General features: G+C 38.0%; 1 protein-coding gene across 1 annotated transcript in view; it reads right to left on the bottom strand.

The window, feature by feature from the left end:
• Window positions 1-15510: 15510 nt before the first annotated feature.
• The window catches only part of TMEM196 (transmembrane protein 196), a 473179-nt gene continuing 467157 nt past the window's right edge, over window positions 15511-21532 (bottom strand). The window contains exon 4 of the mRNA XM_044064716.1: window positions 15511-16894. Within this exon, the coding sequence (XP_043920651.1) occupies window positions 16832-16894 (63 nt within the window). The 3' untranslated portion in view covers window positions 15511-16831. The remainder of the gene's footprint in view (window positions 16895-21532) is intronic.

The following is a 21532-nucleotide window of genomic DNA, read 5'->3' as shown; positions in this document are numbered from 1 at the left end:
TTAAGGAGTGGGTCTGCAAGGGTATGTTTAACACTGTTAATTAAGCAACCAAGTATGTTGTCAGTCCTATGGAGGTTTGTCTGTTTTGTGTTTGTGTGTCTATATGTAAAACACTAACCATTCAATAAAAACTACAGGAAAGACCTATCCAGGCTACAGCCTTCACTGTGTAATACCTTACATGTTCTATAATGGAGGCCCATGGGATATATCCAAATGATCCTTTAAGGATATATCATATGGGCTCTTGCTTGACAAGCTGTTTTGTGTGTTCAGGGTGCAGAGTTCAAAACTTCCACTTTCTTTTACTTTATTTATTTATTTATTTTGATTGTCAAAAACTTAAGATAATTGTTAAGATTATCCCTGGTGTCTAATTGTGGTTCAGAGAGGTAAAGCTATGCTTAGCTCATTCCCTCCAGTACAGCTCTTTTGACTGTGTACCTTTAACTCCCAGTGAGTATGGCTTGAGCCTTTAAAAAATGAAGTTATCTCCTTACAGTTCAAACAAATACTCATTGACAGAGGTCAAATATCAATACAGTTGCATTTGCCATCATATATGTTTCAAGATAAAATATTCTGATACATTGTATGTAGCATGGTTTTGGAATTATTAATGCAAATATGAACAAGCAATATTTGATGCCTAGAGGTGCAGTAGGAGGTAACTGCAGAAATGTCTGGAGGTGCATTCGACTGTAATTAGTTCAGTGCCAAGGTTGCAGAATGTGAATCTTTTTTAAGTTCATAATATAAATGGCATCCCTGATGTCTAGTGTTCTCTCTGCTTCATGCCTTCATTGCAACAAAACATCATTGTATAATCTTTTAAGTGCCTTTATGGCATAATATAAAGTGTTCCATTTTCTTAATTTATTCTTATCAGTTGTACTGCTGGTTCATTCCATTTTTGAATATTATAACCTTTATTACTTTTTAAACTCAAATAAAACTTTTAAATAAGAAAGGACATACCTGGTATATAGTGTTCCCCACCTCCCAGCATTGCAAGATTTACTTGTTAATCTAGGGGAGTGTGGAGATGTGACAGCCTCCGCCCTCACCCCACACACACACACACACACACACACACACACACACACACACACACACACACACACACACACACACACACCTCCTGAACCATCTTCTAAGTGCCCCCCCCCCACTGCAACCATCCAGGAAAACAGACACACAGACATACTCACTCACCTGAGGCTACTTATTCCTGCATATGCTCACGCATGCAGCCATACGCGCGCACACACACACACACACACACACACACACACACACACACACACACACACACACACACACACACACACACACACACACACACACACACACACACCATGCTATCTGCCCACTATACCCCCTGGCACTTACCTCCAGTACATTCTTTCCATGGGAAGCAATGGGTGAACACAAGCTTGTTCATCAAAATGGCCGGCTTTGTTTATTTACTCAGCTGAACAATTCTCTAAATCACTTTTTGTGTAAATGCCTTATCATAGGCATTTCTAGGTGGGAAGCACATGTCTAATTAGCATAGGCCTCACTCCCCCAGAATGCCTGAATAGCATCTGCAGTATGCAGCAGTGAGAGCCTACCATGCTACTGCACTTTGTGGTACAGTACTGTGGCAAGGGTGTCTGAATCAGAAAGGACCACCACACACCTCACCATAACCTTTCTGAATCGAGCCTTAAGTAACTTATGTGATCTGTAATTTCACTGATACATCATAGAGCCTCTATGTATAGAGCTGCAAACACTCCGTGAGCTGCTGCTGTCAGCGTCGCTTTTTGTCACTTTCACTTCTAAATCTGTACATTTAAAATGGGAGAAGATGGATGGGTCTTTCAGTCTGACCCAGTGTTTGATTTAGCAGCATACAATTGCTTTTTATTGCTCCATTTCCATTTTGCACCATTTTCAGTCAAAAGATTTACTTATATACTGTGTATTAATCTGGCAATGTATAGCTTGTTCATAGGTTCATAGGTTCATACTAGGCTATCTGCCCTGGGGCAATTATAAGCCTAGCCCGATTCTGTATGGCTTACGCCACCCCTTGATTTGAGTATACTGTGCCCTTTTTAAGGTTTAGTTTACTGTGCCTCTGTCTAATAGTGACACGGGAGTAATCCCTGGGACAAACCTACGATCCCCCATCCACTTATTGAGATTCTTCTTGAAGAGATTATAGGTTCATAGGTTCAACCCCCTGTCAATGAAAGAGTACTTTATCATGTCTGAGTTTAAGCTTAAAATTTTCAGTTCTATTCTCTTGTCATTGCTCTTCAGTTAATTTTCTTCAGAGTATCATCACTGGCTTTGCGGATCTACATTAACCACTTCTTTTCCTTTTGGCATTTAAGAAGGACAACACCAGCTTGGTCCCTTGTATTACTTCTTTTTCATTATAGTGACTAAATTCATGATACAGCTTTCCCTTGTAACTTCCTTAGCATCTTTATTTTTTCGGAGTTCTTTATGCACTTTGAAAACTAGATGCAGGGTTTTAATTGAGACCTCATTAATGAGCAAGAAAGTAAAAGTATTAGCAACTTGTTCCTGCAGTCTTTGTTACTGGAGAGGGAGCTGAATTCTTTATGCCTTGTATTTTGCCTTTCTACTTCGTTACTTTTGGTACACCTTTGTGAGTGGCACTATATTTGTACTCTTTCAGTTCTCAGGAATATTCCTACTCGCTAATGATTTGTTGAAGAGTTCATTAGAGGCCCTGACAGCACTCCATCTAGCATCTAAAAGATAGTGACATCCATCTGAACTTTGTGCCTTATCCACTCTAAGAGGAAAAATAGCTCTATTATTGGTTCACAGTCACCTACTCAAAGGGTTGCCTTATTTCCCCCCACTGTCTTTCCATAAAGTAACTCTCACTCCTTCTGTTAAGTGAATAAAGAAGCAAATATCTGTTCTGAATCCTTATTTGTTTTTTGAAATCTTAACTTCTCTCCACTACATGCTTTTCTTTTTTCTCCTTCATTAACCTCATCTTTGAGTCATATTGTTTGTTTTCTTTTCCTGACAGCCATTCCATTATGTCTTCAATGGCCTATTCTTATTTCTTTCCCAAAGGCCATTCAGCCCTTTTCATTTCTGGTCTCCCCTGCTACAAACCACTATCTGTCCAATCTTCTTGCAGTCATTGTCCTCCCTCATAATCCTACAGCAGCAACAGTTTGGTATCTGGTCTTACCTCTGTCATACCATGAGTGAACCAATCTGTCATGGTCATTGTTTTCAAGATGTGCTTTTACCTGTACCTCTGTACATCCAAAGTGTCAAACAGTAGGTTCATAAGTTCAGATGTCAAAATTATGCCCTACAGACCTTGAAGAATCTAAGCTTGACTGTCTTAATGGCCATAACCTTTCTATTCATATATATATATATATATATATATATATATATATATATATATATATATATATCTATATACACACACACACACACACACACACACACACACACACACACACATATAGGTGTCTATCATTTCATCTAAAAGACAAAATATCTAATGCAGTTTATTAAACATAACTTATCTAAACTAGTCAAACCTAAAAAAAAAAAAAAAAAGAAAAATTTTGCATTAGGCAAGCCTTGCTGCATACCCATATATATATATATATATATATATATATATATATATATATATATATATATATATATATATATATATATATATATATATTTATGTATATGCAAAGAAAAAGTACCTGAGAGGTAAACTTTTACAGCTAAGACAACAAAACTAACCTGTAGTGGAAAGCACGAAAGAAAGAACACAGACATGGATTTCAGATTTCAGCATTTTCATTCATTTTTAATTTACATTACAAACTTCATCAGAAATCAAGTATTTAAAACAGACTTTGGTATAATACATTAGGACCTTTTATTTATAGCATTACAGCAGTGCAGTCTTTAAATGGTGTAACAAATTACGTTAATGCCTATCTGATCCATTCCAAGATGCATTTAAAGTTTTAATTGCTGTTTAGTCCAGGGGATGTGTCAGCCCTAAGTTTCACCTACCACTGAAGTTCTTTAACTTCTAGTAGTGTGTTGTTATTTCCAAATTATAGCTCTGTTTTATTGAGCACTGAGAATTTAAAGTTAGAAAACTGTGTGTATACCAAGCTATGTTTTGCTAAGGTGTTTTTGTAGTCAGTGGATCTGATTGCTTGGCAGTGCACTTTAATCTGGTTGCTTAGCTTCTGTATTGTCTTTCCTATATAGAAAGACTTGCAGTGGGAGCAAACGACAATGTATATCACATTTGTAGACCCACAGTCAAAGTAGTCTTTGTACAGAAAGTCAAAACTGTGTGCTTTAACTTGGAGCTTAAACCCTGTTTGTATGTGCTGTCAGCAAACGCATCTTGTACAGCTGTGCATGCCTGTGGGTTTGCTAGCTCTGAGTACTTGGTATTTTTGTTCTGATTTTAGCAGAGTTTTAAGGTTTTTAGTTCTCTGAAAGCTGAAGTTTGGGGTGGTGCCAAGAGCTTTACTCAGTTCATGGATAGTGTTAATAACATTCCAGTTTTTGGCGATAGTATCCCTGATGCTTGGATTGTCTAGGAGATGGAGAGGGGGAAGCAAGGACTGCCACAGGAGTTTTTTTTTGTTGCCTTTGGTAAAACCACATTTAACAATGGGTTGATAAGAATTGATTACATTTTTGAGTAATGTCTTTCCATAAAAAGTTTTTTAAGAAAGCCGCATTTCTTCAGGAAGATATCGTCTTCGCTGACTAGTCTGATAAGATGTATGAATTGTCCTTTCATGATATTCTTTTTCATGAAAGTGAGATGCTGACTATTGAAGTCTATGTAATTATTCCTGAAGGTTTTTTTGTGATGTATCAAGGACACAAACTTGTTTTTTTCTTCATTAAAGGACAGGCTGATGTCCAGGAAGTGGACTTCTTTGCCGATGCCTGAAATGGTGAAATCTAAAAAATGGGATGCTGTTTTTAATGTTACTAAGGAAGTGACCTAGTTCTGGGGGGGGGGGGTTGCCTACCCACAGGAAAAAGATATCATCGATATAATGTCTTTAAAGATGTACTTGCTTGAAACCTTCTAAGTGGGTCAGGGCGTCAGCCTCCTGTGTGCTAAGTACTATGTTGGCATAGGAGGGTGCCATTTTAACCCCATGGCGACACCTTTAATTTGCTGGTAAATGGTGGCATTGAACATGAAAAAAATTTATTAAGGACGAGTTCAAGCAATAGACACAGAGTATGTGCTCTGTGGCTCGGTACCAGCATGTATTGTGAAGTATCTGCACACCAGTTGGATACATTCTTGGTGGGGAATGCTCGGGTGGAGTGGGACGATATCTAATGTAACCAGTACAATGTGGTCAGTGGGCCCTTGATACTGGTGTATCTCATTTAGGAATTTCCAGGAGTCTTTAAGATAAAACTGGGGACCCTGCACAGTGGGGTCCAGAGTAAAGTCCAGGAATTCGGCTATGAATTCTGTGTTTGTCCTTTTGGATGAGACTATTTGTCTTGGCGGGGATCTGTTTGATTCTGATGAATTTTTGAAATCCCAAACATTTTACCTAGATGGGGGTTAGTGACTTGCATGAAGTCATATTCAAACTCTGTAGGCAGGTCTTCATGTAGGAGATATGTCAGACAGTTATCTATTTGTTGGAAACTGCTGATTACTGCATTGAGAGGGACTCACTGGTAGTGGTCGCTGTTGCTCATTGAAGTTCCCTTTTACGGGAGTACGATCTGTAATCCATGACCACTATTTTAACCACTTTATCTGCTTTCATGACCCTAAGGTCAGGATCTTTGGAGATCTGTTTGAGGGCGCTTTTTTCATCTGGGGTGAAGTTAATCCACTTGTATTTGGGCTTGCTGTTGAGTGCTGCTGTAATGTCTTCATCACAGACTTTCGCAAAGATGTTGAGGGCAGCATGCATGGTTGGGTTAAATGTGCTCTTCCTTCTTAATAGTGTGGGCTCTGTCTTGCTGTTTGTTGAGTTAGTGCTTCTATCTAGTCTGTCTGAGGAAAAAAGTACCTACCTGACTGGCTACATTGTCACCACTGCTGCCTAAGTTGAACTTTTGGTCACAATTAACACTAGAGACTAGCTTAAAATTAAAATGATTATTAGCAAATCCTTGTTTAAGGTTCAGTTTCCTGCCATAGAGTTTCAAATCAATAATTACATCAGTTACCTTTGCACGCTGTGCTGGCATAAAGTTCAAGCCTTTGCTTAGGACAGAAATGGTGTCTGGCTTCAGTATTCTACTTAACAGGTTGTAGATGCTGTTTGGGCTGGTTTCTGGTCTTGGTTCATTATCTCCTTCTCCTTAGTGATCAGCTGCAACTTCTTGTTGTTCTGCCTGGTGGTTATTTGTGTCCTCTCCCCTGCCTCTCCCTCTTCCTCTGCCTCCGGTGGGGATCATGGTGATCAGGTCAGTTGTCTGACCTATAGGGAAATGATAGTTAAAGCAAAAAGAGGGAGAGGCAGGCATTGCATAGCTGATGAGTCAATGGTAGTTGAGGTTAGAATATATATATATATATATATATATATATGGGTCTACTTCGGTAGACCGAATTTACACTTACCCGAATGTCAGATTCTGGAGATGACAACACCAACATTTCAATAAACTGGACCTGAACATCATCAATTGTATTCTTGTTTGGCTTGCATACTTAATACTCTTTATACAAATGTTATATTTTATCAATTTTATTGTATTATCTATTCTGTAATGTGTTCTGTACCATCACTGCTTGATTTCTATACTTTGATTCTCTAGTTTTATCATGTTGTTTTTGGAGCTTTTCTCCCCGGGTCTCTACTGAAAATGGGCTCACCTTGGCCAAGTAGACCTCCCGGTAAACAAATGCAAATAAATAATAAATAAAATAAATAAATATATATATATATATATGGATCTACTTTGGTAGACCAAATTTACACTTACCCAAATTGAAGATTACTAAGACAGCAACACTTAAATTACAATAAACAGAAAACTTCACATTACCAAAGTTTGTTGGCCAAGTGTCTCCATTTCCTGATCTTCAGTTATCTCCCTCAGTGCTGCATTGCAGGCTCAGACTTTTAGACATTGCCCTACAAACCAGCATATGGCATCTCTAAGTAACCTGTAAGAAACCATAACATAATGTCAGTTCCTGAACTCTTCTTTTTTTAATTCAATTTCTCCAACCCTGTATTTTTGTCATAAGGAAATCATTGTACTTTCTCACATTGTTTCAAGTTGCCCATTTGAAGGCAATGTATTTTATTCAAAAATGGGTTGGATCAGTTAAGTATGATGTATTTTGATAAACTCCTGGAGTAACTGGACATGTCTTTTGAATTTAAATAGACTAACAAATCTACTTTTCTGACCTTGGCAGGTGCACGTTTACTAAAGTTGAAATTATTGAGTTCCAGTGTCCCTAGATTTTTTAATAATAGTCATTTTTATGATTTTTCCATTTGTTTTATAATCATAATGTATGTCTTTTCAAGTCTCATTGTGCTATGTTTAGTAAATCAGGTATGCATTACTTTGCAGACAATCATGGAGAACTTTGACAGCTTTTATTGAAGTAATTATATTGCCTGGGTTGCAGTCATCAGCATTTATGGGTGGCCAGAGTGTGTTTCTCACTTTTATACCTGTGAAAAATAGTCCAGAAAGTAGGCCTAATACAGAGCCCTTTTGGACACCATAGGAAACACCCATTGATATTGCTGCATAACTTTGAGTTGCACCCTGTTGCTTATGGAGTGAAATCTGTGTGCACTGACATTTATTGTGTTTGATTTGTTATACGAAGGCACTGTGTTATATTCAGAAATGTGGGATAAAAATGAATGCTTTAGCAAGGTCAGCAGAAGCAACATGTTCTGTCATCTCTTCAGCAAATGCTGCTGTTAGCTTTTCAAAGAATGTCACAAGATTTAGAAGGTAAGATTATCCACTGACAAAACCATGCTCTTCCACATCTAACATAAATTCCTCCTCTGTCTCACTCTGGACTAGCTCCATTATGGATATCTCTGTATTTTACATAGAATACTGATCAGGCTTTTGGGTCCAGAACTGCTTGGGTCTGATATGATTTGCCCCCTTTCCCTTTGTGAACTGCTATCACTTTGGCCTGCCACAACAGGTCAAAGATATGCCAATATGCTTTCATTTTGTTTAGCATGATCGATATGGGTTTTAATTTTACTTGTAGCAGTTATGCTATGTATATATGTAATAGATACACCTTCCTGTCTCTTTAGCAGTATTACATATGCCTTTCTCATAATATATTTTATTTGTTTTACATTTGTTGACTGGGCTGGTCTAACTGGATACATGTCCATTTTCAGCAGAGGCCCGGGGAGAAAAGCTCCAAGAGAAACAGCTAAAAATAGCAAATTTACAGATTTTACTCAGATAAAAAATATACAATAACACACAATAGCATGCAAAAAATTCACTCAGTGAGAAAAAAAAAGTACAAGAGAAAAAATAAGAAATAAATAACATAAGCAATAGTGCAGTCATATATTACTGAAATAAACTAATACAGAGAATATTACAGATACAACAACAGGAATTAATTACAGGGAGGGAGTTCAAAATTAAGAGAGGTAGCATAAAGGAAGATAAGTACTACTTTGTATGTCGGGGAATGTGAACATATTAGTAGCAAAAGGCAATCTTTGTATGCAGGAAAATGTGAACATACTAGTAGCAAAGGCAGTCTAGTCAGGGTTAGTGCAGGCCAAAGCCAGTGAGTGTTGAGGTGGGTTTGAGATGAGATTTAAAGCTGGGGAGAGACGAGGTTGAAGTGAGGTTGCCAGGAAGAGAGTTCCAAGCCTTTCCTACTGTGTTAGAGAACAAGGAGGCTCCTGCCAGGTTATTGGATTTACATGTTGATATAAGAAGTTTGTTAGAAGAACGTAGGCTTTTGAGGTTGCAGTATGGAGTAATAACAGTATTGAGAATGGGGGTGTTGTTGGGTTTATAGAGGAGTTTATGGGCTAAGGAGAGTGGATGAAATAAGATCAGAGTTTGAAGCTCAAGCCATCCTAATTGCCTAAGGTTTAAGCAGTGATGAGTTCTGAACATGGAGTTACAGGCAAATCTGGTAATACTGTTGAAAGTGACTGCCAGTTTGGAGAGGTTAGTTTTGGACAGGTTAGTGTAAATAGGGGAGGCATAAAGTAGGGCAGAGATCAGATGTGAATGGGCAATGCAAGTTTTAGCAAGAGGTGTAAGAAATTGTTTAATTCTATACAGGGAGCCTAGTTTTCTGTTAACTAATTTTATAGTGTTATTAATGTGACAGTCAAAACATAGGTTGTTGTCTATCTCTATTCAGAGGAGCCTGGTGGAAGGGTCAGGTGATATGATAGTACCATTGTTAGACAAGACAGAGAATTTGAGAGGAGAGGATTTACAGGTGGGGGAGAAGAGTAACAGTTTGTTTATTTTGGGGTTTAAGATTAAGCAACGTTTAAGGAACCAAGTTTTAACTGTTCTGAAAGTTTGTTGGGTGACTGAATGTAGTTCTGAGGGGGAAGAGGCAGAGCAAATCAAAGTAGAATCATCAGCATATTGTATACAGGTTGCAGAGGGAATAGTGGTGTGAAGATCATTTATAAAAATAGAGAACAGGAGGGGGCCCAGTACAGAGCCTTGTGGGACTCCAAGGGTAATGGGGAGGAGGTTGGAAAAGTTATTTTGCCAGAGCACAGCCTGTTATCTGTTATGTAAATAAGACTCAAACCACTTTATTGCACTAGAGTCAAGTCCAAAATTTTTGAGTAAATTAATCAGAATATGGTGATTAACCATATTGAAGGCTTTGGACAGGTCTATAAAGAGAGCAGAGGTGAGAATACTATTATTTCGATTTTTGTTAATGCAGTCACTGAAGGAAAGGAGGGCTGAAGTGGTGCTGTGGAAAGGTCTAAAGCCATGTTGACAGACAGCAAGTAGGTTGTTATTTAATAGGTGTTTAAGAAGTTGTTTTTGGATGTATTTTTCCATGATTTTAGCTTGGCGGGAGAGAAGGGCTATGGGTTGGTAGTTGGAGAGTTCTATTGAGTTACCACCTTTGTGCAGGGGAATGATATATGAAATTTTCGAAATGGAAGGAATGAATCATTTTACAAAGGTTCTGTTAATCAGAATGGGAAATGGGATAGGCTAAAGGTTTGGCTGCAATTTTTAGATACTGAGCTGGTATAAGGTCAGCAGAAGGGGAGTAGGTCTTAAGTTTTTGGAGAAGAGAACAGATGAGAGATGTAGGTACAGGATGCAATAGAAAAGATGGAGAAGAAGTGTTAGAGGAGGTGGACTGAGAGGAGACATTGGGGGCTAGTTGATTTGCTAAGGCCTGGACAGTTTCTGAAAAGAAGGTGTTAAAGGCATCAGCAGTTTGTTTAGGGTTGTTTTGGGGAGTACCTATGGGGGAAGGGGTGTCAGGGTGACCAGGCTTTAAGAGGCTATTTATTTCTGCCCAGAACTTTTGTGGAGTTTGCTGGTTAGCTAGTTGTAGATTATAGTAGTAGTTCATTTTGTCTAGTAGAACAGCTTTTTTAGTGGCATTTCTAATTTGTCAAAAATTAAGTTGGTCGGTAGGAGCTTTAGAGCAACAACATTTGGTCCAGAGTTTATTTTTCAGAGTAATTTTATGTCTTGTATCTTTTGAGAGCCAAGGGGCTGGTTTTGATCTTATTCTGATAGATCTTAGGGGAGCATGAGAGTCTAAAATATACAGGAACATGGAGTTGAAGTAAGCTACAGCATCCTACAGAGGCAGTTGTTTAAGGGTAGACCAGTTGCAAGCATTAAGTTCAGAAAGGAAGATTTCAGGGTATATCTTATTGTTTTGTTAGCTGAGCAGATATTCCTCTTTCATTGTACTCCCTTAATTATCCTTGATGCCAGAATATTACCACCCACTTCACTGAATTTCCCTATTAGAATTATTTTCCTCCAACCCCATACCTTAAGTCAATCCTTCACCAGATGATCATCCTTCTTTGAAGCTTATACAAGCCTGTAGATAATGTCTGTACTCATGCCATCAGCTACAACCTCCCACCATTTGTATTGTGTTATGGACGGTATTTTTATTATTATCATTAATATTATTATTATTTGTACCACACATATGACACCTCAGCTACTGTTTATTGAAGAACATGAAAATCCTTCATTGGAGCAGGGTAACCTGACTGTCCCAATACCTAATGGGTCAGGAAAAGTGGATTAGTATTTCAGATGACTGACTTCATTTTGTTAGTAATTTTCCTCTATGTATTTTGTAATTTATTATGTACCACAGATAATACAGCAATGAAAACACTTTTAGCTTGACTGATTCTGTCTAAAGGTTATGTAACACTGAAAAAAGAAAGGAATATAATTGAGAAGCTTCATGTGTAGTCATTTCAAAACATGTGATAGGGTTTCTAGGTTCACATGTGATTACTAGGCTATTGACCCAAAGGTATTTATAAGCTTTGCCATATATGCCCAATATAATGCTAGAGAAACCCAATATAAAGAATCTTGCCTAGACTCGAGATCTTAGTTAGCAACGACTGCCCAAATCTAGGAGGGTCATAGGTGAAATCCCCAGCAAGAATTTACGGTTTCCCATCCAGTCATTCAGGGTCTCCAGCATGTATTTTACTGAGAACAGTGACAGTGACTTCAGTCTGTCAATGTATGATACATGCTGGAGACTCTGAATTTTATTGGTTAGAAATCTCTGACGTTTCTCATGTTGCTGCAGGTGCCTGGTAAGGTACTTACAAAAGGGAACATTGTACTCAGTTATTGGTCTGATGAGGGTCGAGTACAGGGGCGTTATGACCTTACTCGATCTTGAAGCAATGCCTTTGTCAATGAGGTGTGCAATGTAGAATGCCTTCCTTACCACAGTAAACACATGGTGGTCAAAGTTTAGGGTACTGTCAGCTTCAGTTCCCAAGTCTCTCACTATTGAGTTGTTACTTAGGGTATTATTATTTATATGATAGTCTTATTTTTACCAAAGGGGATGATAATGCATTTTTTATCACTGGGTTTGAGTCCATGGCTTTGGCACCAATCAATGGTTTGTGTAAGTCCCTCTTGAAGTATATTGACATCATTTGGGAATTCAGTGATCGCACATAATCTGTAGTTGTCAGCAGACTTAGTCAGCCACAGCCCCTCTGTTTTGGCCTGAACTTCTAAGAAGTATATTCCAAACAATAAAGGGCACAGCACTGACCCCTGTGGAACTCTACTGTTGACAGGTCTATTGGTTGAGGTAAAGTCCGCAACTTTGACTGAATGCAATCTGTTGGTGAGCCAGTTAGCAATCCACCTGACAGCATAAGGGTTGATATAAACTGGGAGAGTTTATCAATGATGCCCGAATGTGGGATTGTGTTGAAGGCCTTGGCTAAGTAAAGCTTGGCTGTATGTACAGATTTGCCTTCATCTATGGCTTTGGTGACATTTTCAAAGAAGTCCATCAAGTTTAACAGGCATGACCTGCCTTTGACAAAACAAACTGTGTCAGATCAAGGGTTTGGAGATCCCCTATTTCCTTATTTATAAGGTCCATGATGATTTGTTCCATGGCCTTACAGATAAGGCTGGTTAAGCTTATGGATCTGTGGTTCCAAGGTTCTGTTGCTGTACCTCCTTCATGAAGGTGGGTGATGGTTGCTGTTTTCCATTCAGCAGGGACAAAACCAGTACTCAGACTGGTTGAAGAGAGTACCTAATGGAGTTACTAACTCCTGTTTTAAACCATTTAAAATGTAACCTGGGATACCATCTGGTCCCATAGAGGCTGTGTTTTTGGCCTTAGAGAGAGCATTTATGGCTTGCTCGTTGGAGATGCAAGGTGGGGGAGATGTACAGGGAATGCTTTGCGGAATGTTTGGAGGGGACAGGGGAGTGAAATTTTCACCAAACCTGCACCGAATAAGTTAGCCATTTTTCCAGGATCAGTGTGTTTGATGCCATCCACACTTAATTCAGTACACATCTGGTCCTTACGTTTTAGGTTTCGGATGTAACTGAAGAATGCCTTATGTTTATCCTTAGCTATGGTTGCTAAATGTTTTTCAAAGTTGCCCTTAGAGGATTTTAGAAAATTGTCTTATTCGTTTGTTCAAGCAGAGGAAGTTGTTCTTCCAGGGCTGGTACCTCCCTTTTTTATTCTTAGGCAGCAACTTCTTCCTCTTGTTGTATAACTTATTAATGCTAGATGTCCACCAGGAAGGCTTGTTTTGTTCTTGAGTATTTTGTTTTGATCCTATTAGGTACAGCTGTGTCAATACATTTGTATAAGTGTTTGTACAGGGCATTTGTGTATACCTTAGTATAGTTGTCTTTCCATCTGTGGGAACAGGAGCTTGAAAGTTGTTTATGCCATCCCTTAGGAGGGTATAATTAGCTTTAGTGAAATGTTTTAGCTTGATTTCACCTAAGAAGGGTTTAGGTGTTACAGCTACTTCAAATGTGACTGATTTGTGATTAGTTTTAACTGGTGAAGGTCCTATACTTGTGATGTTGTAATGGTCACCCATGTTGGTGTGAACCATGTTGTGAATATGTGAGCCCCTTGTGGGGATGAATACTATTTGTTCCAGGGCATTAGTGTTAACAAAGTCCACGAACCTTTGTGTGAGCCTGTTTGTACTTGTGTAAGTTTCCCAGTCAGTGGAGAGATATTTAAAATCACCCGTGACTAGAGTGTTTAGTTGTAATTTGATTGACTCAAGTAGGTCGAAATAAGCAGCATGGGTATCTTGGTTCACTGAAGGAGGCCTATTGCTAACGGTGACTTGAATGGGGGGGGGGTCTTACCCATAGTTAGTTGAACTTGGAGAAACCCCATGGAGTTTTCCTGTCTAACCAGTCTAGAGGTGCATTTATCTTTGATAAAGACAGATAATCCTCCTCCTTTGGTTCTCACATGATCATTTTGCAGTCTGAAAGTGTGGAAGACATTGTAGCCTTGCAAGGCTGGGGTGCTCTTTGTGGCCCTGAACCAAGTGCCACCAATATAGGAGATTTAAGGTGTTACACAGTGAAGAATCTAGCTTGGCCGGGACTTTCTTGCAAGTTTTACTGAATGGTTTGTCTGTGTAACTTTTGTACCCTTTGGTATGTAAAGCTGTCGTACAGTATTATGGCAAAATAGGTTGATGTTCTGTTTGGTTACATTTTTGTCACTACAAATCTGAGCTTGAACATTGCAATAAAATTGCTGACTGAAAAAAAACTTGAACTAGTTTAGTTCACCTGCCCACCCCTGGGTAAGCTACAGATGGGCAGAAGAACCCCCAACTGCAAATGTTACACACAGAGAAATGTATGCTTCCCTTGTTCTGTTCTTGAGCGTTTTCATTGCTTTTGACCATAAGGACAAGTTAAAGAAGCTGTTGTTTGAATTTACTGTCTTCTCAGAAGAGAGAGAAAAAAAAAAACACTTTGCCACATTCCCTCTGTGCAATCCATTCTGTCTTTTCCCCATGGTTCTTTATTGTCAAATATTTCTTCTGAAATATGAAAACCCCTAAAACTCCAATTTTTGGGGGTATTAGGCCATATTGCCTTGATTTTATGTTTTAAAAGCAACCCTCACATGCCCTTACAGATATTTCATATAACTCCTTTTACAGATTCTGAGCTCCCTTTTGCAGCAGTCAGAGACCAGTTGATGACAACACATCTTTGCCCACCTTTGTCTTTCCTAATCCTCCTCTCCTCTCTCACGTGTGCCCTGATGTTGCAATGCAGGCATATTATTGTAACCCAGTTACTTCTTCACCCTCAGGCAGCCATTGAAGTAAATATCTGTTGCGCACTATTAGCTTCATTGTCATTATCTGCATGTCTGTCCAAACTGTACAAAGGTACAGCTCTGGCATAAAAAATGTTGTACGGACATGAACCTGCCAACATTTCCATTGTTGCTGAGTGCCTTCATTAAACAGTAAAATGTTTAAATCAAATGCATCATTTCCTAATTATTTTAACTACAGACTCTCAAACAAAAGATAAAAGAATTGCCTTTAACAATTACAATACCAGCAGTACTAACCTCCAATTCGATAACTTTTAAATTCACAATGAAATCAATAGGCATTGGTATAGATTGTTGCATAGATCATTACCTCTCCATAACTATATATTGAGATTTATTCTTGCGTAGATGCCAACTTGGCAATAAGATATTTATTGGTCGAGTTACTGCTTAAATACCTTTGATGATTTTTTCCCCTGTAAATATATAAAAAGTATGCAACCATCCTATATAGTAAGACATACAGGACATTATGCAGATTTACCATGAAAAATAACGTGTATTTAAAATAAATAGCTAAGGCCACATATATGAGAGATAGCTGCATTCTGAACTGTATAACATTTCTAGCATTTTCAGAAAATGAAAAAACAGATTTCTTTGCAGTTTATTTGAGATATTTTATGAAGAAATTACAAAATATATTTCATTCACAAATTTAAATATATACACTTTTTCTGCAGCAAGACATATTTGAAGTTTAGCTGAATTTGTAAAAAAATGCAGAGTGAATCTATTGCATATTCAGAAAAGCTAACTGCTGTGCAGCAGATTTTTTTTTTTCAGGTTGTACTACTGACTTTAGTAAATACCTGCCTTAAGTAGATACACATCTTCAGAAAGATTTGTACGTATCTTTGCAGTAAACTGGCCACACATTGTTCTCAAGTAGCATTTGCATCAAACAAAGGTACATTTTTAGTGAACTTGCTGTACTATATGACACAGTTTAAATTCATTTTATTGAGCCTTCTGTTTCTTCATCTACTACTGTTTGCAGACATTTGTTTCATGGGTTGCCTGACTCATCAGACTGACAGTGTCAGTCTTTATATAAGGGAACCATCTAAAAATGAACATATGTATTTCTTACAGTTTTGCCTGATTATTAAAGACTGTAAGTATCCGTATTTAAGCACGTACAAAAGTCTCCATGTTGCCATTTCATTCATATTGTGAAACAAATGTGCCATAATTTACATTATATAAAAACAGGTTTATGTTCAATCACTTCTGTGTGCTGTTCCAAGGTACCCTATCCCATAAGTCTTACTCTTCAAATAATGTGTTACATGCATTTGCTAAATCAGTCAGTCAATCAATCGATCATAAAGCAATGGGAATGTAACTTAAAAGTGTAACTGTTGAGATATTGAAAGTATACAATGATAAAAAGCTTAGTACTTTGACATAGTTCAACGTCAGTGAATCAAACTTTTATAAAAAGAAGGCATAGCTATTAAGTAAATCAACATTCCAGCTTGCATTTTGTAGGCTTTATGTCTGATAACAAGCTTTTATTAATGCATTTATCATGCTTTTCAAAAACAGGCTCATGTAGTAAAATTTCAGTTTTATTGTAGATATCCTCTTGTGTAATATTCATTAGTAATTAATGGAAACTGCTCAGTATGCAGCAATGCAGACTCAATACAAAGCATCATACCATATGAGGCGAGGTGTGACCAGTGTGGCTTATACTTTGGCTTACTTTCTAGGAAAATTGCAAATATTTAAAACACAGTTCAAGTCTGAATTAAAGACATGAGTGTTTCTCAAGGCATTGATACTCAGATCCACAGATCTGACACATCCATCCATTTAATATATTTCGCCGTTTTCTTCTTTGTAATAGATCATTCATTTCCTCCAGACTGTTGGGATAACGGTTTGATAGTGCTTTTTTAAGGTCTGTCATGTTGTTCTCCCATTGCATGTAGTCTGTGGCATTCCATTGCTCATACTGTCAGGAATTTCCTGTTTTAAGAAAGCAAAATATTTCTATTGAGCAACATGCTGTAATATTAGTGAGAAAATGCAAACATGATGCTTATCTAACTGCATGTATTCCAAAGATGGCATTAGTCAAAAGATCAATTACTTACTTTTTTGGCTACTCAAGACTTGCCTTCTGAGAATAGTGTGATTGTTTAGTGGTTATTCTCCACCCAGGATACAAACAGATGCACATGTGCATGCAAACACACACCCACACATGCACAGGGCAAACTTACAGTTTATTGAAAGTCATGAAACTAGTGTTTTCTCACCAAGAAGATCTAGGGCCTTAATCATAAAAGTTTTACTGACCATCCCAAAGCCCCCTCCCTCTTTTCTGTATCAGACAGGTTGAGGTGTGATCTCTGCCTTGCTTACAGAGCATCAGCCATCCATATCCTTTCAGACCTAATGCACATTTGAAAGTCTAGTGGTGGCATAAATACTTTTCAAGAGATCTTAATCTCTTCTGCAACATAAATAGACCATGTTGGAGGGACAGATATGCATCACAGAGAGTACCACTTTTCTGGAATTGTTTTCTTCTCCACATAAAACAAAGCATGTCTCTTACACTCTTCAAGTGTAATTTGGATCAATACATAGGAAACTGCAGTCGTGTCCTCTGATTTTGCAGCTTTGTTCCTTATGGATAGGAGTAACATGTAAATGTCTGCCCTGCTCTGGGCTATTCATACTTAAAAGTGCAAGGTCCTAAATTATTAGTTCTTAAAATATAAGTACTGAAAACTTCTTGGGAATGTATGGCTAGGCTTTTGAATATCCTCAATGATCAGTAGCTTAGTAAGTAGCTTTAAAGGTATGAAATAGGTATGTCAGTAACTTACTTACACAATGCAGTCTTATCTTCACTATATGCATGTAATAGCAAGGATAGGGATTTTCGAAGTGCCAGGATAGGTATTGAGAAGGAGAGCCTTGTAGTGCTGATGATCCAGTGATATAGCAAGCTGGCCATTTGTGAAAGGGTAATAAGAGATGTTCCGGTTAGGGTACTATTGTGGTGAGTGCAGTCTTTCAATATCTCATAAATTAGCAACAGCATGTTTTAGGTGTCCAATATGGCAAACTAAGGGTAGGCAATGTATAAGTCAGGTGTGAAGGCTTCTGTGTGGATGGTAAAACATATGGTTGTTTGCTGTATGAGAAGTGGACTAATTATTGATTAACATTTTTAAGGAGAAGCTCAAGCATTGCTCTGCAACTGGGGTGGTTTTCTTATAGGGCCAAGTCACTGACAAGTACTGTGAGTAGCAAAAAGCCACTTGGATTCACAGACTAAAAGGATGGCACTGGTCACTGATAGAATGGAAACAGACATCAGCTGAGGATTCTTATCACTACACGTTTGGGAGAGGAGATTAGATGCTCCATTTATTGACAAGTCATGTTGTATCATTTCAGACATGTTAGGATAACTGCTGATAACATGGCTGACAGGGTGTGGTGGGTTGTCTTTAGTGGCAGACTATGTAGGAGAAGGATGGGGATGCTGTTGTAGAGTGAATGAGTTAGTAGGCAGGGTGCATCAATCTCTAATACAACTTATACATGAAATGGGGCAGAGAGTGTGCATCAATCGCTAATACAAAGTATACATGTGATGGGTCAGAGAGGGTGCATCAATCTCTAATACAACATATACATGTGAGGGGTCTGGGAGGGTGCATCAATCTCTAATACAGCATATATGTGTGATGGGTCGGAGAGGGTGCATCAATCTCTAATGCAATGGATACATGTGATGTGTTGGGGAGGTTCAGCTGCTTATGGACCATGTAGAGGAGGTAGAGGACACCATTTAATGTTGAAATACTAGAGAATATTGGTAGATAATAATCAGCACAATGAAGATGCATGAGTGGGCAGTTGCTAGGGTTGTAATGTCTTCTCCACCAGGGAAGATACCCCAGTGGAAGCATTGAGGGCAATGATTTCACAGAGTATCATTGAAAGGTGGGCTGTTTACACTGCTGGCATGGAGCGGGGGCATGCAGTGAATACCATTTGAATCCTTGAAGTGTGTATTTGTAAGTCTGGAAGCATCGAGTTTTGCCAAACTGAAGGCACGCACTAGTATTGTCTCAGTGGCAGAATACCTGCTTTTTAATAGTGCTGCATCAGAGGGAGCTGTAACATCTGCCCACCACCAGTGCCATGTCTACTTAAGTGCACTTTGTTTGTCCTCAAATACAAGGTCCCATATTACTAGTACTTATAAGTACTAAAAACTTCTTAGGAATGCATAGCTAGGCTTCTAAATATCCTCAGTGATCAATAGCTTAATAAGTAGTTTTGAACGTATGAAATGGGTGTGTTAGTAACTTACTCACAATAGAGGTGTGTGGCGGTAAAGTCAGGTCATTGTTTAAGAAGTGCAATTCTCCATGAGACATCTTGGATCTTGTAGCAGACATAAAGTGTTCATACAGTATTCCTAGGATCATCGGATCATAGGCGTTTACTAGGTTAATGGCCCTAGGACCCTTACAAGCCTAGCCAAATATTACCCTTATTTCTATGATCAGTGCCTATTGCCCTGGTCCAAGAGGGACACAGATGGAACCCCTGGGGTGAATTGATGGTTACCCATCCAATCGTCCAGATTGCGTTTGAAGAGGGCCAATGAGGTGTGCTGCTTGACATGAAGGGGGAGTCTGTTCCAAATGTGTGGTACCCTCTAAGAGACAAATCTGTCCTTCCAACATGTTCTATTAATGTCACATACCAGGATAAAGCCTTTAGAGCGAGTAACCCGTGTAGCATTTGACTTGCGGATATACAGCATTTCCAATAAAGCAGGGTCGAAGATTGCCATATATGCAAGGCAGAGACCACCTTTGAGTAGTCTGTATGAATAAAGTGACAGTTTCAATATTTTTTAAACTTCATCAGCAAACCTGTCATGCATCTAATAAATGTATAAATCACAACACAACATGAACTATCCTAATATTTGGGCCACAGTAGTGCACTTTTCCAAAAAGGATATACTCTAAATCAGTAGATTGCTATAATCTAATCACCTTATCTTCCACACTAACTAAAATATTAGAAGAGGTTTTATATAGTTACTCAGATACATAATAACACAAGGCACTATTGATACAAACCAATATGGATTAATACTGTACATATCACTGTTCTCAGTAACTAACCATGTTCTTTAACTTTGGCCAAGTCCAGTCACAACAGCTATCGTCACAGAGTAATGAATTTCAGTGTTCACTATGACATGTGAATTAAACACCTCTCTAAATGTATAGTCACACTTTCTGTAGCAAATGTGAACAACCACCCATATTGGTAGGAGTAATTCCCTTGTCATATACCAGTTTCAGCTTTAGTAGTGTTTCATACAAAAAGGGTGTCATTTTTGCATTTAATTTTGTTGATCAGCGCCACCTACTGATATCTGTTTTGAAGCTGAAAAATCCTGACATGGCATGATGAAAGACTGAACCAACAATACCTCACTACCTGCATTAGTTTTAAGCTATGATTTTTTCATGCTAAGTGCAGCAACAGGGGAGAAAAACTCCACATTACATACACTTGAATGTGCTAACAGTAAAAATGTATTAGAACACTTATTTTATAACTTAACAAGTGACTATGTTACACACAGTATATGGTACTCATATTCATTTTCAGCTACAGAGCATTGTACATACATCACATAGAATTCACTCACATCAGTAGAACATTTAGCTTAATTTCCCAGTGTATGTACATACTCGCAGTGCAATATTAGCACATAGCAGGTAAGGCAGAGGCATATTTTACACAAAAAGTTAAGGCCACTTGATACCCTAAACAGGAGAGTACTATAGTACAAGTGTATGAATTTAGTGGCTTTTGTTTTATTTGAATGTGTGATGTGCAGAATTAGCAATGGGTTTGGTACAAAGATAGTACATTTTACCAATATTATAGGAATATTATTTGTAAAGCAGAACAAGGAGTAAACAAACACACACACACATACATATATATATATATATATATATATATATATATATATATATATATATATATATACATGCATTGGCATTTGTATAATTAAAAAGGTGAATAATGTACAATTATTGATTTAAATTAACAAAAATGTAAAACTTTTAACAGGAAGTAATCCCACTGCACCCACCATAGTCTTGCAAGTCTAAATATGCCAACTCCAGAGTCACTTACCCTAAAGGGTAAGGGAAAACTTACATACTCAGGGACTGCACGTAGCTTACTTAGTACATTTGAATAAATGAGATTCAGTGCTATAGCTCTAAGTGAAAGTGTCTATAGTGCAAGACATGTGCTGTCCCTCTCTCTCTCTATATATATATATATATATCTATATCTATGTAAATAAGTGTGCATATATCCATATATATATATATATATATATATATATATATATATATATATATATATATATATATATATATATATATATCTGTGTGTGTGTGTGTGTGTGTGGGGGGGTCTACTTCAGAAGAAGTAAAACCCACTTACGCGAATTACTAAATCTAGAGTGACTGCATCAAAACCAATAATAAACAAAGACTTGGAAGACCAGAAATTTACCCTGGTAAAGGAAAG

This window comes from Protopterus annectens, chromosome 3.part0 (assembly GCF_019279795.1).
Source record: "Protopterus annectens isolate FY-2018-M chromosome 3.part0, PAN1.0, whole genome shotgun sequence".
NCBI classification, from domain to species: Eukaryota; Metazoa; Chordata; order Ceratodontiformes; family Protopteridae; genus Protopterus; species Protopterus annectens.
This window is presented reverse-complemented; position numbering and strand designations above follow the sequence as displayed.